Source organism: Ciconia boyciana, chromosome 2, assembly GCF_034638445.1.
Source record: "Ciconia boyciana chromosome 2, ASM3463844v1, whole genome shotgun sequence".
NCBI classification, from domain to species: domain Eukaryota; kingdom Metazoa; phylum Chordata; class Aves; order Ciconiiformes; family Ciconiidae; genus Ciconia; species Ciconia boyciana.
The window spans coordinates 161,460,773-161,486,694 of NC_132935.1; the positions used below are offsets into that span (position 1 = coordinate 161,460,773).

At 42.4% G+C, this 25,922-nt stretch overlaps 1 protein-coding gene across 1 annotated transcript in view; it reads left to right on the forward strand.

Annotated features, from left to right (window-relative positions):
* PRKAG2 (protein kinase AMP-activated non-catalytic subunit gamma 2) overlaps nucleotides 1-25,922 on the forward strand; it is a 230,124-nt gene that overhangs the window by 66,793 nt on the left and 137,409 nt on the right. The window contains exons 2-3 of the mRNA XM_072854749.1: nucleotides 2,308-2,379; nucleotides 13,749-14,028. Of these exons, the coding sequence (XP_072710850.1) occupies nucleotides 2,308-2,379; nucleotides 13,749-14,028 (352 nt within the window). The remainder of the gene's footprint in view (nucleotides 1-2,307; nucleotides 2,380-13,748; nucleotides 14,029-25,922) is intronic.

The window sequence follows — 25,922 nt, forward strand, 5'->3', positions numbered from 1 at the left end:
AATAGAGTCATCAGCTGGGTTTCATGATACTTTTAGACTTTAGGATTTAATATATACATGTTTTTAAGCTTGGAATTGTAACTGGGAACTGAAATTTAGCTCCTAGAAAAATAGTTGTACGTACCTACCCCCTCCTGTTTTTGAAGTTTTCTGCTCAAAAAAAGAAGTTATGGTTTCATTCGTAGTTGTTCCAGATTTCTGAACAGCTTTTTCAATCCTGATTACTAGATATGTGTCCCCTTAAACCCAGTTTCTTCCATCCAGTCTCCAGCCTTCCTAAACAGCAGGTTTTCTCCCTGTGGATTACAACAAGTAGTGATATAGGGACGCAAATATGTGGAGCTCAAAGAGGTTGTTTCCTTGATTTATTCCATGGAAAATGACTTAGCACACATCAGATTCCAGCTTCTTCACTACCGAAGATGGGTAGAGGAAAATGTTGGTAAATCCTTTGGCTAAATTAAAGTAAACATGAGGGCATATGTTTTTGTGTAACTTTCCATTAGGCTTTTAAACTTCTTCACAGGGAGTCATCACTTAAGTCTTGCAGTAACATATGAAGTAGGAATAATAATCCATTTATTGACAATGTTTATAAATGCCATTTATGGCTGAATAATGTTTATATGGAGTATGTAAGTCATTTTGGTCTTAACTAATTGGAAGAATAAACAGATTAATACAGAAGCTTTTCTTTAAGGTCCTGCAGCGCTTGGTTCAGCCTCTGTCAAATCTTGATAACAGTGAAAATCTATTGCCAAACAAATTTGCCTCTTCTTTTGGTTTTGAGATGTTTCCTTACGTTTTTATTTGCAAACGAAGGTGATGTGAAACACAGACATCAAAGCGTGGTGACAAGGGTGACATTATATAGTTGGGTTGGTGCTTTGTAGGTTGGGCCTTTGTAGATAGTTCCCGTTGAATTTGTATAGATAGAGCCGGGAGCATACTAATTTGTCATGAATACTTTGGTTTGTGGCCTAATGATTTGGGGCCAGCTTGGCCAAGCCTGGCTGCTGCTTCCTTTTTTTTTCTTTCCAACTTGGCATGAATTACTCCCATGTGCTGCAGTTCCAGTAATTCAATATTTTGTTCCTTATTTTTGTTGTTCGTTATGTAACCAGAATATTTTCAAACACTTGTAAGGATTATGCCTGAGTTATACACATTTTTGAGCATATTTTGGATTTAGTATGATTACACAATGTGATGTGATTAGACCTGTGGCTGCTCTGAATTCTGAAGGCAAGCAAGCCTTGCAGACTTCCCGGACAGTGCTAATTTTTAATTAAGCTCTATTTAATCTCAAATTAGGTTTACGTGAAACATTTATTTATGTTTTGAATGATTTTAAATGGGATGCAGATGTGGCGGTAGAGAAGCACTGAATCATTACATGAAAGGGCGATGCCTTGCATCTGGGAGGTTGTGTGTTTGGGAGGTATTCCTAACATTTAGATCAAGATTTGGGATCCAAGACTCAGTTTTTCAGCACACAGCATTAGGCAACCCCATGCTTTTGGTCACAGAATTACTCATTATCTACTTTTCTGATCAAACAGATGCTAAACTTGACACTAACATAATTTTCTTATGCATGTAGAAAGGATCTCTAAAAACCCCGTGGCTGGAACACGAAGTAGCATAAACAGAACAGACGGCAGGAGGTAGAATATAATTGCAGTTTGTTTTTGTTAGTTAAAGATGAGCATGTGTGCTTTCTTATGGCTTTATTGTCTTTAGTCATGCAGAATTGGGCGCTCCTCTCCAATCTGTGCAAGTGAATTGGTTATTTCTCCCCGAGCACCGTGTCGCAGTTTTCTCCCTCTTTGTTATATATGTTACATATTGTTCAGAACATTGACATATTCTCATTCAGGTTTTGTTTATTGCCATAAATACTCTTTAAACTAAGATTATACACCCCACTAAAGGCAAGATAGGCCATTTGTTGAGCAAGTAGCTATATTTAAGCTGTAATTTCCTACGAAATTTTCTGTGGGAGTTCAGTATCTCCCCTTGAAAGTTTCAGCACAAGACTTTTGACTTTGGCTGTGCAGGTGCTTTTTCATGGTGATGTAGTGCAAGCGGTGCTAAGGGCTCCCTGTTCACTTGTTACTAACATCTGCCATTGAGTTCACAGACAAGGAGAATGATCAGAGCCTGTTTTATTGCTTACCAGCAATCGCTATGGGTAAAGCAGTGGGCGCTTCGGAAATAAAACCACGGGCTACAATCATGGGATGCTCTGATGGAATGAACAAGACATTAATGTAGGACATCAATTTTTCTTCTCTGTCCTGGCAGGATCTCAGCTCATTTGCCATGCCATTCTTGGACGGTGATGTGGAGAGCACAGACAAAAATGCTTCTCGCAAGGTAGGATATTTCCAAAGCTTCACCTTCACTATAGTGGTTGAGTCCCTTGGTGGTAAACACAATTTATTAGGCTTAAAAAAGTCTGGGGTTTTAATCTTTCCTGCCATACCATTAACCTGTTGAGAGTGATGCACTAAGGCAAATATAGTGGCTCTTGCAGACCTTACCATGACAGTGCTTACGCAGCATAACTTGTAAACGATGCTAACCTCTGGTGGAATTGCTTTAAATACTGCAGATATTGTGTGTAACACCATTGTAATTCAATGAAGTGATACTGCATAACTGTATTCTCAGGAATATACTTAGCTAACAAAATTTGTGGTGTTGCTACAGAAATACAGTGCCCAAATAGGTGTCTGTGGCTGTCGATATGTTTTCCTGGAATTGCCTCCTGATGGTTCCTCTCTGGCTACAGAGGTTTTAACTGTTCAGTGTACTTATCTGTCTGTCCCTGGCACTGGCAAAATGAGCTGTCTTTGTTTGCTGAAGCCATAGCAGTAGAGTCTTCCCATAAACAAGGTGGAAAGGTTCCTTCTTGATGTGGGATGAACTCAAGGTTATCCTTCTGGAGGCATTGCTATGATTTGTTTTTCTGATGGCCTGCTATTAAATTAAACCAATACATTCACAGAGTTTGCTTTCTTTAAAATGATCAGGCGAGCATATTCAATGGATGACATTAGGGATGGTTATACAGCGCCTACACAATCTTCAAAGCAATAAAAATTGTAGGTGGGATCTGTCATCTTCAGGTCCTGGCCTCATCATTTTCACAAAGCGTTGAAGTACAAGCTGGTCTGCTAAATGTAAGCCTCCTACCAGCCTTGATGAAAAGAGATAGATACTCCTCCGAAACGTAGATAACCCCAAAAGCTACACAGTGGACCAGTTTGACTTGTGACAATATTTACAAGGCTATGGACCTCTGTGAAGATTAAACCTGCTACAAGCCATTTGTCAAAGAATCTGCAGTTATAGTTCAAGGCAGGTGAAGCAATAAATATCTCCTTAGTGAAGCTAATCTGCATCTAGAACAATAATAACTTAGCTCTATTGACAGCGTGAGTTTCTACTCCTTTGCACCTCGCAGGAAAGGACAGTTGTTTAAAAAAATCCTGCAATCCATCAGTGACTGAATATGTTTATAACATTGGCCTTGTTCTTTTCTGCATTGGACCTTTTAAGACTGACGTAGGAGTCGCTGACGCAGAGGAACTCTTGTAGGTGCCAGGGAAGCTAAAATATACAGTGTTACCAAAAGGTGCTTGTTTGGTAGGTTTGAATAAAGTGAACAATGTGATGTTTTTGGAAAGGATTGTCATACGGGAAGAAGGCAGAATTTTCTAGCCAAAACTCGACTTTTCTATTTATCACCTCCTTTTCCCAAAGAAATGTGAGAAAGCTGCATGAGTCTCAGTCCTGAAGAAAAAAATATACCAAAGCAAATATCACTCGTGTAGTATTACATGATATCATTTAATGACTTCCATTTTACCATTTATGAGGCCCTTGTTTTTCCTCTTACTGGTGTTGGGTCTCTTTTGATGAGTGCTTGTCTTGGGGACAACTGGAAGAACATTTCAGTAGTTGCCCCTTTTTGCAGCGTCAGTAAATGCTGGGGTTTTTTTCCCCAGACTTGGGTCAAGTTCTGCTTATGGAAGTGCAATTAACTTTGGAATAACCATGCAACTGGGGCTTAACATCTGAAATTGCTTTTTTAACTGACCTTTTTGATTGAGTGTATGAGACCCAGAGTTTTTTCTAACATCATACTTGTTAGAAAGTAGCTCTGTTCAACAGGAGCTCTGTTTAACACGTGCAACAAAGTGGTAAGAAACCACTGGCAGGGCCCAACTTCTCATAAGAAAGAGATCAATTAGCAAAATCCATTGCCACACATCTCATCCTAAGTATCGTTTTCCTCCATGTGAAGGGTGGGATCTTTGCTGCTAGTGAATGATGGCTAGCATCAGACTGAAGTATTTTATTTAATTCCAACTAAACGTTTGCCAGTCCCTGCTGGTGCTACACAAAGAAGTTCCCAAGTTGCTGTTCACTTTCAAGTGAGATGGTTTTTCTTTGTTCAAGTTTGAAATCACAGTGTGATATGTAACTTTTGTATATTGGAAGTCAGTATTTCATCAGTAGCACGGCTTTTCGATTCATCAGTCATGTTGGATACTGGCAATTCATCAGGGATGCCTCTCTTCCTGCACTTAACTCTTCTGTCACCTGGGCTATAGATCAAGGTAGAGAAGGTTCACAACCTGTCTTTCCAATCTGCCATTAATTTAATTCTCCTGTTCTTTGTGAAAGGCTTTTAGAAACTGAATTAACATTTTTTACATAGATTCTCAGCACTTTGCCATGCAAGCGACTCTCAATCTCGACAATCCTCATTACACACTGAGGAAACTCAAGTGCAGAATTATTTGTTTGGGTTCACAAGAATTTTTTGGCAGCGGTGGGAATGTGACACACATTTCCTGAAGTTTAGCCTTAATCACTTCTCATTAACATGGCTACTGTTATAAATGATGCATTCTTCTTTCCTTTATGACTGATGGCAGGAAGGGGATAGGGATAGTTTTCACCTTCCTCTGCTGAAGATGGAGAATATAATGTTCTGAAGACTTGTGTAGAAGCTTTTGGTGTGATGTGATGGAGAAGGGTAGCTCTTGTGCCTGTGGCAGGTATTCTGGCCCTTCTTATTGCCTGACAAAGTGCCTTAATACTTGTACTGGTAGCTTTGTCTGAAACAACTGGGATTGCTGTTTGCCCCATGCTCAAAGCTAGGACTCTCCAGAAATGGCTTGAATCCTTGCAGAGAGACCTTAGAGGATCATTAAATACAGCAGTATAGACAAGGATAACCAGGAGCTGAGAAGCAATTAGATTTACTGGATTTCCTTGGTCTGGAAAAAGACAGTGGAAGAGGGGCATTTCAGAGGCCTGGAAAATCATGAATAATGTGGAGCGTCATTCAGAAAATAATTCTGGTATGGTGTGGCAGGGCAGCAGTCAGGGATGAGTGCCCCTCTGCACCCAAATGGCTCTATCGATTTTAGAGATCTTAGCACCTTGAATGCATATAGATCCTTCATCTAAAATGTAGGTTAAAGGATAAGGTGTGGAAATTATAGGAAACCAATAGTCATTGCTTTCAGCTGAAAGCCTGGGATTGTGAATGATTAGAGAGAAGAAAATGACACAAGAGGAAAATTGTCCATGGGGAGGCAGCTAGCAAATGATAGCTGGAGGAGGGAAGAGGAGGAAGAAGATAAGTTTGAAGAGTAATATTGATCTATTCCTTTATGGAAATAATAGAATTATCATAAAAATATAGAATAAAGATTGGAAAAGAAGTGTGCATTAAAAGTTCTTTTCTCTACATGGGGAAAAAGCTGGTGAGATGTTTATCTTAGGTGATAATGGTGACTGTCGTATTAAGGACTGAAGTGTATTTAAAGCAGAAGATGCTAAAGCTAGGCATTTTAAAATTAAATCCAAACAACTCTGATAAAACACAGTTGACTGAATTGGCACAGCTTTCTCTGACTAGTGCTGATTTTTAATAAATCTTAGAGCAGAGATGAAGGTCCAAAAGACTGCAAAAAAAGCAATTACCGTGTTAATATTTACAATGTTTGCAATTAGGATAATTTACAGGTTTGTCAGTCAAACATTAGTCCCAGGCAAAACAATTAAATATCTAATGTTGGATAGTTAATGATGCTATTATAATAGAGTCATTTGGATTGGAAATAATGGTAAACAGTTCTTATTGATCAAATGTGGGGTTTTAAATGAATTATAAATTTGGTTGGAAAGTGTCATAGTGTCGGTGTCATGTATATAAAAACGTAGCACAAGACATTTTGATTTAAGAAACTGGAATGGCACTGAATAAACACGGAGCCTATTAAATGAATAAAAACCTGGCTGATAAAATAAATTGAGACTCATCAGTGGAAAATTTTGTTTCTAGGCAGACAAAACATTCTGTTCCTATACTATATCATACTTTATCAGTGACTTGAAAGAAATACAGACTCATTACTGATACAATTTGTAATTCATACAAAAGTGGGGGAAGAGAGTGGTAGATTCTGAGCAGGAAACTCTCCAATGCAAAATGACCTGAATCACCTAAAACACATTTTGCAAACAAACAGCCCGTTTCAGTTTGGTGAAATTGTGATCAGTTACACCTAGGAGCAAATAATGCAGACTTTATTTTTGGGAAGTCTTTCACAAAGCTTTGATTAGATTCTGAGAATAGCTGTAGGTAATCAGCCGTACACGGATTCTGGATGTGACACAGTGGTTAATGGATTAGTTTGTTTTTTTGATGTATGAATAAAGGAATAGGGTGAAAAGTAGAGGTTTTGTTACAACTGCGTTTGGCACTGGCTCGCAGTTCTGCTATCAGTAATGCAGGAAAGCGTTGATGAACTAGGATCAGAAAACATCTGAGGAGTGACTCCAGTATTGAAGGACTTCGAGGATCCCTTTGTCCTGCTTCTGGCCCCACCATTGTTTCTGTTTTGTCCAGTGACTCATGGGAACTGCATGAGCAACCCCTGGAACAGGGAGGAGAAGCAAAAAATATGCCATTTTTAGCCCCCCTTCACTGGATAAAAAATCTCCTTTTGATTTTTTTTTTCCCCTAGTCTTTTAATTATCCATTTCTTTATGAGCAGTGAACTGGCTTCAGCAAGGAGGATGGGGAGTGTGTCCTAGATGGTGCCACAGCCTTGGCATGGGGCACCTGCAGTGGATGCAGCGAGTCTCAGGGCAAGGACACGTGTGCCAACCGCTGCACTGCCATGTGCGTGGCTCCTTCCCATCTGCTGCTTTAAAATAAATGCAGTTAAGGGTTAGGAAGTGGACCGGGAGCCAGCCCTGCTTTCACCTTTCCTCAAGCCTGCTTCTGCCTTTGCGCAGCCCTGCTCGCTGCTGGAAACCTAACGCCAACTGTCCATACAGCAATGCAGGGCTCTCAGAGCCTGCCAGAGCAGCCCGCCACATCCCATTGTATTTTAATTTGGGGAAGTGTCATTGTACTTTAGTTTTGGGAAGTGACATCTCTGGTCCTGTAAAATATGTTGTCATCTCAATTGTTACTGCTCATGCAAAACCAAGGGAACTAATGGTAGTAAATGTGACCACACGGTGCCTGCGAGAGTAAGTCCTTCATTACCTTCCAGTCTAATGAAGTCAGCTCTTGTGTTTCTGTGAGCTCTTTTATTCCAGCAGAATGAGAGAATCATCCAATTAACTTTATCAAAGGGCTTTTTTATTGGGATTCAGTGGAAGGGCAGGAAACAAGTGCAGACGCCTATCTGGTGTATCGTCTCTAATTGTGTTTACTGTCCCTGTCAAGGATGGTGGGAGGCAATTCCTTTTCTGTTACTCACCTTTCAAAAAATTTTTAAGTGGAGAGGAAAAATAAAGGTCAAATAACTCACTGTTGTAAAAGCAAACAGAACTCAAATGCTCCATAAATGTCCTAAATATTAGGAGTTGGAGAAAAAAGGAAGGGAGCTCAGGAGCATTTAATAACTTCCACTTAAATTCAGAAGCATTTGAAAAGCTGTTTAGCTTGAGCCCATTCGTATTCCAGACAGATTAGTTTTTCAGACTGTTCTGAAAAATGAATCTAAATTCACCAGAAACTGAACCAGAGCCAGAGATTTTTCAAGGAGGGCATCCTCTGGGGAAGGCTGTGTGCCCAAGGAAGGACCTGTTGCTGGAGAGCCCTGCCAGGGGAGCAGGGGAGATGGCAGAGAAGAGGTGCTGCGGCAGGGACACCGGCAGTGTCTGGGTTTCCTCAGCTCCGACACAGCCTTTGCCTGTTTGTGGTCAGGGTCTTCTCAGCACAGCTTGTTCATTTTTCTGGCCACGTCGCTTTGGCAGGATGCTTCTCTTCCCTGCAGTTAAGTGGTCCTTAAATTCTAGGTTGGGAGCAGAAATGGCTTCTTAGAGAGGACTTCATTTGGTAAAACGGAGGGATCAGATTTTCAATACAAAGCATGGGAAAGAAAATTACAACATTGGGAAAATTTCTGCCTCTGAGAAGGGGCAGGACTGAGATGGATGGTGTGTGGACAACGAGAGACTAGTTTGTGGTGAAGCATGACTAGTTTGGTCTCAGCGCATTGCGTTGGGGATTATGATATGGTAGTGATTAAATGTAGTGCACTTTAATCTTTCTTGTAAAATAAGATCAAGAATTGCGAGTCAGGTAAGAAAACAGTTGAAGGGAAAGATGGCAGGGTGGTATTGAAAGGAAGACTGTTGGGCGGAGGGGCAGAACTGGTGGGGTTTCCCCAAGCTCAGTCCTTGGACTGATCTTTGCTAGTAAGGCTGAGATGAAAAATAGAAGCATACTAACCACATTTGTTGATGATGAAGGAGAGGGGTATTTTTGTCATAGCAAAGGACCTTATACAAGAAGAACTGGATGACCTTCAGGATGGATAATTCTTAACAGCACAAGACACAAGGTTGTTCACTTGGGATATGTCAACAATACCAGTAAATAAAAGAGGTCAGGGACCATTCTCCTGGCCTGGAGATGAAGGGCTTGGGCACAGTCCTGTTGCAGATCCAAACTCTTGCACCTACTAGAGCAGGGTGGCCACGTGCAACCTGGGACTGTCCCTGGCTTGTGCTCTCCCTGAGTCCAGGTGGCATCTGGGGAGCGCTTATGGCACAGACTAAATCCCCACCAGCTGGTGAGTGAGCAGGGAAGCCGTAAGGACAACTGCTCAATGGTTTGAGCCTGTGTCCACCTGTTTCATTCAGTGGTAGGGGTAGTCTGGGACTAGTAGTGGTTTATGTCGGGAATTTGTCATGTAGGAGTTTGTTGAAAATGAAGATGTGGGTCTGCTGGTCCGTCACAGGATGGCTCTAAGCCATTAATATGCATAGCTAGGAGAAAAGAAGAAGAGATTAGGAAGAGAGAAAGATTCCTGCATCCAGGCGAAATGACAGGGGCAGCTTTCAGGATGCTATTTCTTGCATTGAAATCTTCCAGAGCTGCCTAGCTCGGGGCAAGTGCCAAGCTATCACTTTACGTTTAATTCAAAAAATTGAAAGTAAGTCTGCTTGATGCCAAGCACTGTAAGACATGTCTCGTTTTGTTGCTTTATTTTCAACAGTGGCCAGTTCTGGATGTATTTTAGGAGCCTGCCTAAGATCATTTGGTGTATACAACAGAGTAAAATCTCTCCCTGGTCCCCAGCTGAGGATCCTTTTGTGCTCTGAAGCATGAAAACTGATAGTGTCTTACAGCATTTTAGGATATATTTACTCAGTGCTATGCAAGGTAACCGGTTTAGCCTTGAACAAGCAGAGTCAGTCACAAGAAACAGCACATCTGATGTAGCACGGGGCTCTGCTTGGTTGCTTAACCTCACCGGGGAGCACATTGCTGTAGACTGAGGGTAGGGTTGCACTGGCACTGTTACCGAGCTGCTAATTTAGCCCTATTCCCGCTGCACTGTCCTCTGCAGACACATGGTCGGGAGCCGACATTTCTCTCCGGCGTAACCAGTTTTAAGGTTTAGGAGTCCAAGGTTAGAGCTCATATATCCCGTACATGCTCTGCACAAAGCCAACACAGGGAATGTTTTGTGGTTGGTTGGTTGTTTTTGTTTTTTTTTTTAATTAGGTGAACAGTCTTCATACTTAGAGGAAATTTTCAATTTGTTTGATTAGACCTTATTTGTGCATTGATTCGTATTGTACTTGCATTGCGTGTTTGGATTCCTTATCTCCAAAAGGCCAATTATCCGGTCAGGATCAAATGAGCCGTATCACCATGTGCATGTATTAGGTGTGTTTCATATTTCTGCCCATTCTCACTTTACGGCTTTTCCTGGACTAACACAAACTGAGGTACAAGGGTTATCAATGTGAGAAACCAGGATGCAATACGTTTTTTGCTGCTACAGCTCAGCTGGGGGAATAGTTATCTTTCCAAAGCACATGTGGGAGTTTTGTGCCCACCTGCCTGTCATTGCTTCAGGAAATGAGTCCGAAAAGCATGAAAAACAGGCTGATGATCCATCTAGCTGTGTAACCTGCCTCCAGCACCGCTGCCAGAGTTGTCACACCAAGTTTGCATAGGATGGTGGGGTTTATTCCACAGCAGAGACTGTTCCGCATTCCCAGCTTAAGCATGAAAATTAACATTGCCTTGTGACTTTTAAATACGCTGCGATAACTGTTGTTGCTGCTGATTTTACTCATAGAAGCACCTAATCAGCTTTTAAAACTTGCAATCCATTAGCCTCAAATAATATTCTAAGAAAGCAATCCTGTTGTAATTCCCAAAGCAAAATCACAGGTATTTATCCGCTTTGATGGTGGGTGTAGCCTGTGTATAATTAACGTGTGGAGCGGCTGGGGAAGAATTCGATGTAGTAATTTCCTTTGATTTAGTAGCATGCACATGTATATTTAGCAGGATGCCCCTAGTGCTCAGACAATTAACTAATTCATCTGCCTGGCACGATGGAGAGAAAGCAACTGGTTGTGATTGCAATAAATAAAAATATCCCACTGCTTCTGCTTAGAATTTGAGAACAATTTGCTTTCATGTCTGACTCGCGCGTACAAGGGAATACTGCTATTATTTGACAAATTGTTGCTTGACATTTTACATTTCTAGAATTTCTTTAGCTCATGAGGATACCATAGTCTTTTCGAAATGTCTCCTATCAGTGTGTTGTTATAACCAAACAAGCATGCAAAAAAGATAACATGAAATATTAAGGGTAGCACCAGAATGATGTCTTTCTCTTAGCTTTACAAATGTCATGGCTTGTCACTTTAGGAAAAATTATGATGAAATTACCATCCTGGAAACAGTCCTAAATTATAGCAGTAGTGGCAGATTTGTATTATGATTCAAATGAACTTGAAAATATTCTTACTCCCCACTTGCAGGCAGTAGATTTGGCAACAGACCTATTTAAATCACAATGCAAAAGGAGGTGCCGTTGTGCTACTTGGTCATTTCCTGGACTATGTAGTTGTGAAGAGAACAACGTATAAGTAGTCTCAGATGATTTACAGATGATATTTTCATAAAGTTATTGAGCTTTTATGAAAAGATACCGCTTTGGGACTATTTACCCATGACAAAAGTGCTATTTTTTATTAATTTACTTATAGTATGGTTATTATTCTGGATCTCAGTCGAGGGATTGTGCCCTATTATTCTTGATAAATACTCACCGGGAGACAGTCTGTGTGCCAGAGGACTTAGAGTGGGAATAAAGGAGATACAATCCTCATGGCAGAATAGATGTGTAATATGAAATGAGTTTTCAAGATAGCGCACAGAATCTGTGACAGAGCTGGGAGGTAAATGTGAGGCTCAGGCCACTGCATTAAGCATGAAACACTACATTTTTCTTCTCTGATGGATACTGTCAGAGTGTTTGGTACCCAGTGCTTCAGTTAGAATTGATTTATTCTTTACAAAAATGTCCCCTTGAGGGCAACTGATCCCCTAATTCTTCTGCAAAAGGACAGGTATATTTTTGAGATATTTTTGTCCATGCTGTCAAAAATAAGCGTGCAGGTACAAAAAGCAGTTGTGCCTCTTGAGAGACACCTCCATGCTGCACAGAGGAGCACAGAGCAGAATTCATCGGCTGTCCAGGGCTGTGCCGTGCCAGCAGGGCTCTGTGCCCCTCCTAGTGACACCTGCTATTTGTGTCCATCTCCCGGACCAAGTGTCACTTGCCTTTCAGGTTAGAAACCTTCCCAAACGAGGGACCACACTCTCGGCAGGACCTTCTGCAATTCCCACAGAGCAAGACCCATTCCAGCTCTGTCCCATCCCAAGTGGAAAGACGAGCTGGTCCAAAGTGCATGTGCAGGAGACAGAAAGGATTACGAGAAGTGGGATGCTGTGTTATGGAGAGAGCAGCTATTTGGCCATCGTGCTGCTCGTGCATGTTTCTACAAGTGTTTTGGAGCTGTGGCTAAGCATTATTTTGAAAAGGGAGTTAATTGCGTATGTGTTTTAAACTCAGCTGGCCATTTTTAGTTGGATTCATATAGACAAGCCCTTCACTGACCAAAGGAGGGCATATAGTACCTATGAGGCTTTCATTCATCTCTTCTTTCGCCTAAGTCATCCTAATAAAAGATCCTATTTTTCCCTACAATGACTGCCATGGCAACAATGCCCGTACCTAACTAGACTGACACACACTGGGTGGCATCTTTGCAGGTAGAAGTTGCTGTCTGCTCCATACCTCCTGGTTTGTGTTGTGTAATTGGGAAGAGAGGAGCATGTGTGCAAAGGGCTTGAAACTCAGTGGCACGCCGTGCCTGTGGGCACATACGCCGTGGCCTTTGCTTACGCGTTCCCTGGAGACCTGAAACCCACCGCTGCCTTTTGCCAGGAACAGAGCCCTTCATTCATGAGAAATGCACCCAGCTGAAAAAGCAGCCTCATACCCACAGAAGTACTTTGTGCATCCAGAAGGAAATAAACTCTCCGTATAGCCCAGGCACAGGCAAATCCCACAGAGGTTTTGGGTCAGCTTCTGTTAATTGTACGTGGGGAGAATTTCATCTTTGCTCCTTTTTTTGTTTGTTTTTCTGGATTTTTATCCTCCCTCGCTGGGCGAGCCCGCACAGTGCCGTGCTGTGTTGTGCACAGATATTCATGCTAGCTGGAAAGCCAGCACAGGTCCCAAAGGAGATACAGCTGTTAGAAAGGTCGTACCCAAGCTTAGGGATGGGGTAATTAGCAGGAACATCGTCACTCTAAAATGGTTACTCTATTTTTGGGATTGGAGTTGCAATCCCACAGTTGTGGCATCGTAGAGACCTGTTAGGTGCTTGGGAACTTGTGCGCTAGACTGTGTTGCAATGTGCGATGGAGATTTAAGTACTGTAGATGGGTGCTTAAATTCGGATGGAAGACTTTGGGGCACTATGTTTCCTTAATGGCTATCATTCATTGCCTTAAATAAATTCATTGCCAGTCATCTTTCAGTTGTCCGGGGAAGGAAGAGGGATGTTTGGCAAATAAAAGCAGTAAAGAAAATCCTGCATTGTATGTGTGATAATAAAATGTATGCACACATGGTGAAATGTTTTGTGAAATTCAGGGCATCTTTAAGAGCAAGGGGCAGCATGGAGGCCGGAGAGGTGGCACACACACATCTGTGTGTCAGTGCAGGCAGGTGCTGGGGAAGATGAGGTCTGGCTAATCCACCACCCGAATAAACAGGAGCTGACTGTGTTGAAACAAGTTCAGAGATCCTGATGGCCCGAGCTGAATTGAGTTAATGGTGATTTTTCTGTTTTCTTCCTTTTTCTCTCCTCCTTAGGTGGGAGAAAGCTACTCTGCCGGCAGTCCTTCAAAAGGCCTTTTCTCAAAAGGGCTCCAGAACCGACCTTCCAGCCCTGTTTCTGCCCCTGTGAGATCCAAACATAGCCCCGGCTCACCCAAAACAGTGTTCCCCTTCCCCTACCAGGAGTCTCCCCCACGCTCCCCACGCCGAATGAGCTTCAGTGGGATCTTCAGGTCCTCCTCCAAAGAGTCCTCCCCCAATTCTAACCCGTCTACCTCTCCTGGGGGCATCAAGTTTTTCTCCAGATCAAGAAAAAGTAAGAAATTGCTCATGTTATTTCAGGAAGATACACAGTACCTCTGGGCTTGGCCCATTCTTTACCTGCGGTAGTGAAGTAAGTGCAGATGAGGCATGTGCTAATTGTTTGTTATTGCTTTCACTGACCATGTGTTTTGGGTTTCTGACGTGCTGGCCATTAGGGTATGACCTCTGCAGGGCTATGGACGCCTATGCAGGGCTGAGGAGGGAAATCATGCTTCAAAGCTTTGCTTAGAAATCCTGTGTCCACGTTAGTGGGAGTTTTCTGGGTGGTTTCACCAAGGCTGGTTGGACATCAGCGCCGGGGCTCGAGAACAGTTGGAGATGTTCGTGGGGTTTCTAGTGGAGGTGGGCACAGAAAGGAGGTCATCTCGGGAGATAAGGGAGGCTCACCTCTGTAGACTCCATAGAGAATTTCAGCTGGTTTTTTAATTGATATTTCTTTGCCCTATTGTAGGGGGGGAAAGAGACCTTTATGGGATAGAAGGAAATGATATGTGTTTCCAACCAAATTACCATTAAGGGAGTGTTTGAACTCCTCTGCCAGAATATGAAAGGCATCGTAGACCTCCATGGTTCAGAGCACTTGCCTGCTTTATATTGGGCATAAATTTTACCTCTTCAGCAGCCCATTGGCTAACACGCTATTAGGACTCAGAAATGAGCAGGATTGAGAAAAGGCTTCAATTTTAAATCTTTCTTGCTGAGTAAAGGCTCCCAGTGCTGGCCTACAAACCAAACCTGGTCTACTCAAGGGGTCAGTGGCTGTAGGAAGGGGACAGAGTTACAGGGGAAGGTCAGGAATAATATCTAGCCACTGGGGGTACTGGATTGTCAGACCACAGTGAGTTTTCCTTCTTTGAACAGAAGAAATAATGATAATTGTTGTTAAATCTTCTGTGACAACATAGGTACAGAATTAGTGATGCGTATACCTACGTTTAGCTATATGCTTCCTGCAATGTATGGTATAGAGGGACCTTCTTGTTTTTCTTCATGAGAATTTCCCTTAAAAACGTTGGTTTTAATCAGAACAAGTAATTTCATAGTGACTTTTGTGCACAAGAACACAGCTATAGAAACCTATATAGGATTTTTCTTGATGTTTGTCAGAAGTTCTGCTGCAGTTTAATTGAAATGGCATATTTTCCAGTCCTTACCTCTCTCTAAAACACCTTCAGGAGATTGAAAGTAGGAGAGTCAGTGTTTCTGAAGGACTCCAAGTAGACTCCAAGCATCATTTCTATTCAAGGACATTTGTTCTTCTCTGCTTAAAGTTCAAGTATGCTTTTTATGCTCTCCTCTTTTTCAAGCCTCACAATAATTAAAGTCTATTTAAACTCTTTTTGCTAGTCCATGTAGGTTTAAATATTGCATAGGCAATATGCCACTGATTGAGCACACAGAGAAGGGCTCGCTGCTGCATGAATAACAGCAATATACACTGCATAGCAAAGCCATGTTGTGACTTTAATCAAGTTATCCAAGCAAACAGCACTGTTTAAGTCCTAGCTAGGTACAACAGAATATTAAAGAAAGGAATCTTCCAGTAGTCAGCAAAATCCTTTTGATAAGGTCACATCACTGTCGCAGGAACAGGCCTGGAACAGGGCCATGCTATTTTTGAGCTAACAGAAGATACCCATGACCCTGCTGCTCCAGAGAGGGTTGCAGGAATTGCGCTGGGCTTGGGTGTTCATGGTCTTTTGTTTTTAAGGCAGGAGGGACAGCCTCTTGGAAAGGGCATGATGATTAAAATGGGTGTTTAAATTGATAACTCTTCCCATTCTGCAGCTTTTTGCAAAACAGAACATTTCTTACCACATGCTTTCACATTATTTAGCTCTCTTATGGAGAGACTAATGCAGATACAAACCCTTCACTACCACATCAAAGTAGATTTTATTTAGAAAGTGCTAAACAGGGGTCGGTACTGAATTACACTCTTAGGGTTTACTATATTTAATTAAATTTTATGTAATTTTATTAAACAAATCCTTTTCAAAACTTCAGGAAATGTATGGGTTAGCATTTCTGTTGTATTATGCAGTTTTTCACAAGCAAAACTTTTGCATTCTGCTACTTTGCAAATAAAGAATAACCTTATGTATTACAAAACACTAAGTTAATTGGTTACGTCCCACTCGCTCAAAACAAAGTCTCTGTGGCTTGAACAGCATTTCCTGAGTGACAAGACTTCTCAGAGACTCCTCAGACCAGATACCTCAGACCTTTGCACAGGTGCTGCGCTGAAGAGCTCTGAGAAGATCTAAACCAGCACGTGGCTCCCCATTTCTGAAGGTGCGTAACTGCTTCACTGCTCAAAATTGTCACAGCCTACGTGATTAAAATCCCATTTTCTCAAGCGGCTTGGAATACCTGTGTTAAAAGTGAATGGGACTTAGGTTGCTTTATTGGTTCTGAAACTGTGAGTGCATGGAAATCAGATGGACTTGCTGTGCTTACCTGCCTTTACAGCCCTGCTGGTGCTGGGTTAATAGTATTAAATGAAAATTAACTGTGTTAACTGTGGGCTGCACTAGAAGGAGCATCACCAGCATGTCAAGGGAGATGATCTTCCTCCTCTGCTCAGCACTGGTGAGACACATCTGCAGTGCTGGGTCCAATTCTGGGCTCCCCAGTACAAGAGAGACAGGGACGTACTGGTCCAGCAAAGGACCTCCATTGGTCAGGGCTAGGGCACATGGTGTAGGGGGAAGAAGAAGGAGGAGAAGACCTTTTTGCTGTCTTCAGTTACCAAATGGGGTTATGGAGAAGGCAGTGCCGGGCATCTCAGGGACACCCAGTGAAAGGGCAGGAGGCAGCGAGGGAAACTCCAGGCAGGTGTAAGAAAAATGTTCTTGATGGGGGTGATATGGCATTGGAGTGGGGGCCCAGAGAGGCTGTGAAATTGCTGCCCTTGCAGATTTTAACAAGTCGACTGGACAAGGCTCTGAGCACCCCAATTTAAAGCTGAAGTGCTGCTTTGAGCAGGGGTTGAACCAGAGACCTCCAGAGGTCCCTCCCAGCCTCGGCTGTTCTGGGAAACTGCACTGGAGCCTTCCCTTTGGATTTATAGCGAATCTGTATTTTATCCAGGCAATCTGCAATTAAAAAAAAAGCACCAGGTAAGAGTTCACAGGGGTTTAGGGGTTTTTTGTCCCCCACTTTATCTGAAATGAGTCCGTGCTGTACTCCTTTCCCTATCATCGTGGAGCAGTATGTGGGGGAAGTATATGCTGTCTTTGTTTTAAATAACATACCCCGTCTTCCCTCCACTTCCTCCTCCCACGCATTGTTCAAAACACAGACTAACCTGTTACTCCGCATATTCCTTGTTTTTCTTGGAAGCAACTTCTTCCTAGCTTGTTTTCATTTTAAAGGCCATGTGTGGTATTCGCAGTGCTTTCTTTCCCATGTAGTTGCTCTTTTCCCAGCTAAGTTATTTTGCCTTTTGAATATATGCAGTTTAGGAAGGGCATTAATGGTTAGGGTAGGACAATATTAAAACAGAAGGTGATTTGCAGACATGAGGCTTAAAACATTTTCCACTTAACGCTGGGAGTTTAAAGCTTTTACTTATCTTTAATATTGTATCACTTGTTTTGGCAATAGCCAAAAGCTCGTCTTTGTGTCTTTTCCCTTTGGTTACCCCAGTTCAACATTTGGTCATAACCCCACAGCTCTGATCTGACAAAAGATTTGCCCTGAAAGGAAAAATACCTTCCCACAATGTATACTTGGCTGCTAGCCACTTCAGGTATTTTGTAAGTACAGCTTCAAAACAGTAAACTGCTGGTTGGAGCTTCATGTCCAGCATCCCACCTTTGAAAAGGCAACAAATCCACCTCGGACCCCTCCTGGCAGAGGCTCTACAGGGACTTTTTTTGGGTGAGGTGTGTGCTTGGCCACCGGCGCAGCCCCTTCAGTTCAGGAGGTTCACCGCAGAAAAGTCCAAGACAGCTCTTTGCGTGTTGGGTTTCTGTACAAGTGCTTTGAAATGTAATTCTCAGCATTTCAATTACTTTTTTGTCTGAGAATTTCTTTACAACAGCACTGTTAGACCAATAATTGAAAACTGAATATGGATTTGGGATGAAATAAGCTTGGCTTTGAGGTGGTGCAGATGACTTGCTAATGCTGCTCCCCCACACTATGAAGCTTGGTAGATGCAGTCCCACCCAGCACTGCCCACCTTACACCTCCCAAAGCCAGGTGCCTTCTGCAAGCAGAGACTTGGCTCTCTGAGATGTGGAGCTCAGTACCTCGGTTTTACCCATCAGCGTGGACACGTGAGCAGGCACGGAACATTGAGCAATTGCATTTTAATTATTTGTAGATGATTGGGTACGAAAAAATGAGTAAATTGGAGTGACCTGTAGCTAGCAGGAGGCTTCTACAGAGCTGTCACTGATTTCCTAGATGTTTTTCAGGGACGACAGGAACAAAGGATGAGTGAAGAGGTGCAAGTTGAAGTTTGAGGTGCTGTGAAAAGTGACTTCAAAATCGGCGTTTTGGAACTGCTTCCCAGTTTGTCTTAGGTTTGCTCAAAACTGCATGAACTGCTCTCATGAGGAACAACTTGGGACCTGGTGCTCTAAGACATTATTGAGTCTTGGCTGCGATGGAAGTGCATTTCTCTTGTGTACAAGTTCACGTGAGCAGGTATAATGCTAAGAGAAAGAAGAAGTGGCACAAATTTACTCTCGGTAAAGCAAACCGAGGTGATCCAAAGTAAACACAGGAGGATGACCTGCACTGGGGGAAAACACAATTCAGATTACACTTTTCCGTGATCTTGCATGAGCTCTCCCTTCAGAGACAATACATATACAAATAAATGAGGAGAGCTGTATTTTACTGAGTGGAAATTAGGGAGCTACCTCTGCAGATAGGCTAAAATCATGTACCCTGAATATTTTATTAAAAGTACATGGTTGTATGAAATTTAAGTTGTTAAAATGTAGCTTTTTCCATGGGGTCGAATGCCCTGTTTGAAGGACAGCAGGGCATTTTCCACTCCTGCTTTCCCTTCCAAAAACATCAGTTCAAGTAACAGCAATACTCATGACACATTGATGGTGCTGCCAGTTTTAACAGCAACAGAAATCAATTAAAAGGTTTCCATTGACCTAAGGCTTTGGGTTGTGGTGGATGGATCAAAAGGTAAATGTAGCTCAGAATTAAAGGTTGTTTACAGAACTTTCAATCAAAAATTAGGCAGCTTTCAAACACTTTGAAGCTGGTGGTCAGATTTGAATCACAGCGAATTTGTACTATATTTGACAAAGGAAATGTTTTGCAATGTAAAGTTTTAATTTTCTGCCTTCTCTTAGTCATTTTCCTCCTTCTGAAATTCAATACTATTAACTCTAGTGCTTAAAATACTCCATAAGGAGGGCTCCTGGTGCTCCAATAATAAAGGACCAGACAGTATTTTTTTCAGAAGACTGCGAGATGCAATACAGAAAGGTTGTCATATATTTTATTCATTCTAATAACTTATTTTCTTGGACAACGTCTTGCAGTTAGATGATGCCCTCTATAAGAAAAGCTTATGACTGTACTAGTTTTTACCCATAGATGGAGCAAGTAGCTCTCATTTCCAGTGCCTCAGGGAAGACATGGGGAAAATCCTGCAGGGTTTCATGTTGCCACATTCAGCTCTGCTCCCTTGAAGGCCTCCTGACTGTGGCTGTTCTGTGCTAAAGGTTTTCTTAAAGCTTTGAACTGAAATTCATTTCCCCCCAAGATTTTCCTCCATATTTGCGACATTTAGGTAACAACTTGCAGTGAAGTGGGGTTTAGTCCGAGACAGGCTGTTGTGGAGGGTCGGCAGCCGGGTGCGGCGTTTCATGTACTGTTGGCTCAAGCCATTTCCCACTGTTACTCTTTAGGAACACCTTCCTGCAACACTCGTTGATGGGATGCACTGCCGTGCGATGGGATGTCCTCCCTCGTGCCAGCTGCTGGAGTCTATATTTGGATTTTTCTTTGCTAAATGAGAAATTCATCCCATAGTCTTGGACCCTCCCAGCCTTTGGACCACAACTGTAGAGAACCATCAATTACAACCTGCGTCGGGATGCTGGATAGCTGAGGCCACTTTCATCTTCAGTTTTTCATCTGTGTTCACAGTTCCCCTGCCTTCTGAACAGGCAGGAGGGTGGGATGCCAGAGGGAAAGGCCACAGGGCAGCTTTGATTTCTGTGACTTCTGTGACTACTCTCACCATGCAGGACAAGGGGAGCAGGTTGTGGAAGGACGGGGCTGCTCAGGCCAGGTTCACCTTGGGAGGGTGATGTAGGCTCTTCCACTGTCATCCCATAAAACCTAGGAAAGAAGCGGAGCCATTTGTCTTGCTTTATTTTCCAGTATGCTGTGCAAAAACATCTAATCATAATTTTTCAAGCTTGCTTTGCCTGCAGAGGCAGACAAGGAGACCGACACTGTTCATTTCGGTCTTGTCTATGCTAGAAAAATGACTTTTTGTGGACAACATGTGTCAGCACGGCTGCAGCCGAGCTGGTGCCACACACAGCTTTGCATGGCCAAAGACCAGCCGCGTTCAGCACCATTTCTCCTGCCAGTTACTGACATCTGCTGTCAGCAGCAGATGATTTTTCTGGTTAAAATGTGCCCATGGTGATTGGTCTTAGTTTATTTGGACATATTTTTCAATGTGCTTCCCACTTCACCTTAGTTTCCCATGGCCAGTGTTATCTGCATAGGTAGAGTACCTCCAGTATGCTTTTATATTCTTTACCACTCTTTCTAGCCCAAGAAGGATTTTTCAGATTATCTTCAAATTGCTAATGATTTAGATGCAATGATGAAAAAAAAAAAAAGGGAAGTTTTTCAGTCTCTAACTTTCATCTGTAAGGTATGGGACAGACCTGTGACCAGATTGATTCCCATCTTCTATCTCTTTCCTGGGATTTAGACTATGGAACTGGCTATAAATGATCAGACTTTTAAATAATAACCAAGTTATTATTTCTTGTGATGTACAGGCAAGACCTTAGTGCATGCAGGGAAAATAGAAACTACAGTTTGAACATCTCCAAAGGCTGATGAACCCTGGTGGCCTTTCACTGCTGGTCCCCTTCGTGTCCTTTGATAAGAGAGGTCTGCAGGGCAGTGCTCATGTGTAGGTGACTTTGTTCCCCTGCAGGCAGTAATGTAAGCAACAGTAAAGCTAAAGAGAGTTTTAAAGTCTCAAGCTGTCTAATCACAGGAAACCATTTGGAAATAAGTTGTGGGAGATATTTTGGTGGTTGTGAGTTGGTTTTTTTTAAACTATCTGTAGTTTAAAAATCCAATAATACATGTAGGAGCAGATTTTCAAACGCATTTAGGTGTCTATTTTCCATTTAGATCAATCATTTCAGAACTGGTCCCTAAGCAAGAATTTGATTGTAAGTGCTGGAGAAATCCTGTTCATTTTAGTAGGTTTGTTCACACATTTAATGTTAAGTACATTGCTTTATCTGAATCTTAGTGAATGCTTGTCATGATCCCATTGAAAATGCGTTCTGCATCTGAACTCTTTTGATATGTGGTTAGAGTCTGAAGTATTATTAATCACTTAACGTATCAGATCCAAGCTTTACAGATATCATGGGTTCTCAACTTCTTACATAAAGTCCAGGGAAAATGCCTCAAAAATGGGCTGAATAAACATGATAAATGTTGAATCAATCAATCAATCAGACTTCTGATCTGGAAAAATATGGAATGAAAGAACCTGATCACAAACCGCATGGTTTGGGAAATATAGTATGTGTAGTAGAGTAAGTAAAGTACAGTTAAATCCCAGGCTCGGTCCAGCAGCCTGTAGCTCTTATGTAGCCCTTGTTGGGTCAGTGTGAGCTTGGACTGAATGAAAACATTGATTTTAAAAAGAAAATAAAACCATAATAATGATGGTAAATCACTATGCATTGTGAGAGTCAATAGGGCGAGGTGTTGATCACTCTTGTGTCTCAATTTATGGGTGTTGTGGAAATGAGCCTTTGCTTTATGCAACCTTTGGGGCTGTGAAAGCATCTCAAAGGAGAGCCCCAGTGATAGCTGGTGATTAGACTGAGAGAGTTTTAAAGACTTCACATGGACTCTGCTACTTGCCTGCATGGGTGACCAGGTTTGTTCCCTGGTTTCACTTGTGTATTTTGTTTTCCCATTGACCGTAAAGCCAACTGAAGATAACTGACACCTCTTTTGGGCTGCAAAGCTGTGAACCATGGGTGGATGGGGACGGACTCAGGAGCCAGCAAGGCTCCTTGGTGGGTTGAGCAGAGCACTGGGCACCTCCAAGCATGGCAGGAGGCCTCTGCAGCCACTTCTGCTGGGAGACCTCCTGTGCACCTAATTATCACCACATTTGGTAGTGACTGAATAACCTGGGGAGATGAGATAGGACTTTTCTTTGTGTAATGTCTTCAGAGGCCCTCCTAGTCTCCTGTACTAGCCCAGTAGCATGAGAAGGGCCTTTCACATTTGATACTGGCTAGGAACCATCAGTGGTTCAGTAATGTGCCCTTAGCAGAGGTGATGGAGGCAACGTTAATACAGAAAAAAGCACGACTTAGCAGGCTGAGAGCTCTGGACACACAGTTCAACTTCTGTTACAGTACATGTCATTTTTATTTGTTCTATGGACTTCCAGGGAAGATGTTTCTCTCCTGTTTCTAGTGGTCCATTTGTATGGGAAGTAGGCATGGGCAGACACCGCAGTCTTGCAGGCTGAGCTGGTATAAACCATCACATGAGCTTCCAGCATCTGCTTCAGCACAATGTCACTTCCAGCAGTCACTGGCAGAGCTATGAATCGGGCAAGGAGAGCCTGTAGCATCCATTTTGATTTGGTCAGGGGTTGAAGCACCTTACAGGAACTTGCGTAGTGATCATCCAACTGTGGAGTTGTCGTTGGCCCATTTGGTGTATACAGCAAATTTAAATGCAGGTCGATTGTTACTGAGACAAGGGCATGTGGAAAAGCACAGAAGATCTCTGTTTCTTTGGCCAAAGCAAAGGGGAACAAAGATGCTACTTTTTAAAATTAATTGGTTTAGGATTTTCTAGCCTAGTGAGTTAATTGATTTGCATTTTATTGTGCTTAAAATAATCAATACATCAGCTGGAGGAGGCTAGAAGTCATGTTCTTAGTTTAAAATTAAAAGAGGATACGCAAGGTCTTCTACTTATGTCAGAAAATGTGTCTTGGGTCTAATTTTTGGACATTGACCAATGAATGATTCTCAACCATCAGAACCTTTAAAGAAATTTGGTTGATATATGTATCCTTAATGGGATAATATGTGTATCAGGAGTCAGTAACTGTTATTGCAGGTGCTTTGATAATCCAGCAAAACTTCTGACAAGCTTCCCTGGCACAGTGTGGGACATAATGAAGGATGACACCTTGCAGAGGACCCAATTCAGGTTCATAAAAGCATTTTACTAGTCACAGGCACACACATGCATATTAGCTGGAGGTCCATGCTCCCCAGAGTTTGCACCGCTTTTGGATTTGCATAATGGGGGTTGTAAAAAGCTCGGAAGCCCTGTCTGTGCTTTGCCAGCCAGCGTATGAAATGGCTTGTGCTGCTAAGTGGGTGTGTGTGGGTGCTCTACAAATTAAAGTGCAAAGGATGGGGCAGCAAGATGAGGATTCACGGTGGGTAGAGTGTGAAGCTGTGATAAGTAAAAATGTGGTAGTGAATGTAATTTTGAGAGTAATGTCCTGAATGCTGACTTTTCCAAAGGGAAGGCTTTAGTTTGTAGAGTCACCTGTACTCTACAAGCAATAATCTGTAACTGGTATTCTCCTCAGGTTGTTTCTCTTTGGTCCACTTTCTGGATGTTAGAATTTGTTATCCAGCTAAACCAGTGCATCTACAGAGCATTGCTGGAAAGGTCCAAACATCAGGAACTGATTTAGGACAATCCTAAAAGCACTGAGCCAGCAGTGAGCTTACAAAGGTCCCTGCGCCTGGGATCTCTAGGATGGATCAATAGACTAACTGCCCTCCCCTCCCTCCAGGGCTGGCTGGTTCTAGCATGGGGCACTAAGTCTTTAATGAAATCTAAATAGAATCTTTCTTATTTTAGTTTTAAAACAAGAAATGGCTGGTGGATTGTTTGGGGGTTAGGGTTTTGTTGTTTTTTTTTAATTACGTTCTTCATGGGTTTTCTGCTATGTCCATTTCTGTCACAGTTCACCCAGTTTTTGAAGACTCTTCTCCATCTTTAAAAAATTCTTAGATTATGGAAAAAAATTGATCTGTATGGACTTGATATGTGAAACAGATACTCAGCGTCTTTGATGATCAACCATCAAAACACCTCAATTTCTTAGTCAGATTATTTTGAAGTTTGCCTTGGGTTTCCTATAAGCACATTTTATTGGTGGGCAACTGCAGCAGTTTGCAACGGGGTTTGTAGTTTTCTTCTTGCAGCATCTCCTGCTGCTTACGGCTCTCAGAGCCCAAAATGTAAGTGCAGCTTTGAAAGCCCCGCACAGGCGTGTGACACAGGACTGCGGTGACGAGTGCATGTGGGTGGCTACGCCAGACAGTGCCACACTGTGCAAGCCCAAACCGCATCTCCCTGGAAGCTCCTATACGACTGTGAAACATAGGTGCCCTCCTGTGGGCATCCTGCTGCTCCTCCTTGCTGTATGGAGAGGCTGGGATTGCCTTGTCTGCCTGGAGATGCGTTTGTTTAGGTTTTGAGCAGGATGCTAAGGACCGTTTATTATGGTTTCTTTTTTTTTTTTTTTTTCTTCTAAACCCATTCAAACAGTGGGGGCTAAAAGCATCCCTCCCTCCAGCATGTGTAACAGCAATAATTTCAGCAGTTGTTCAGGAAACCAACTTCTCCGGTCCTCATCCCAGGAGTGTTTGCCGTTGCCCTCAAGTCAAGATATGGCCCTTAATATCAAGATAGACATTTACTTGCGTTGACAAATGTACGGACCCTAACGCAATTCATTCCTGCTGCATAAAAAGGTAAGCCATTAATCATATATTCTTCAACAAACGCTGTTATTTGGGAATCCTGAGCGTTTTGTTTCAGGGTCACTGTGAATGTATTATCTGCTTCATCGCCTGCCTGAGCTGGGCAGAAGGTTTGGTGTCAGATTTGTTTGCTTAACCTCAGTATAAGGTTTCCATAGTTCTTCATGTTCACGGTCTTTTCACAGAGGTGTTTAATGGTGAGTGGACTGTGCTTGGCAACCTGTAACTCCAACAGGATGATGCTGTTTGCAGTAATGCAGTTGCTCCAATTCCTCTCGCACGCCGATATGCCCCCTGTAACGCTGAGCAGCCAGAGACCAATACTGGCTTTAATCCATGCAAAATAAAAAATCCACATCTAAATGCTATGAAGGTCAAGACTTTCTGGAGAGGAGGTGAAAGAATTGCACGTGAACTAATGCTTAATACTGAAATAAGAGTAGCTACACATGGCAAATAGTTCCCGTGTTATTTATTCTGTGTTTAGCATCTATATTAAATGCCCGCCTCATTCGTGTTTCATAGAACCATAGAATCATAGAATGGTTTGGGTTGGAAGGGACCTTTAAAGGTCATCTAGTCCAACCCACCTGCAATGAGCAGGGACATCTTCAACTAGATCAGGTTGCTCAAAGCCCCATCCAACCTGACCTTGAGTGTTTCTAGAGACGGGGTGTCTACAGCCTCTCTGGGCAACCGGTAAAAAGTAGAGTTTGCTAGAGAACTGTTAAGCTTGGCCATGTTAGGTGCACCTTGAAGGATTTCTGAAAGACAAGAAGCACAAACAGTGGCTGAAACACGTAGCCAGGTAATAAAAATGGGGTTTTGGCATAGGAGTCTTCAGCAGCAGTGCTTGATTGCAATGCAGCAC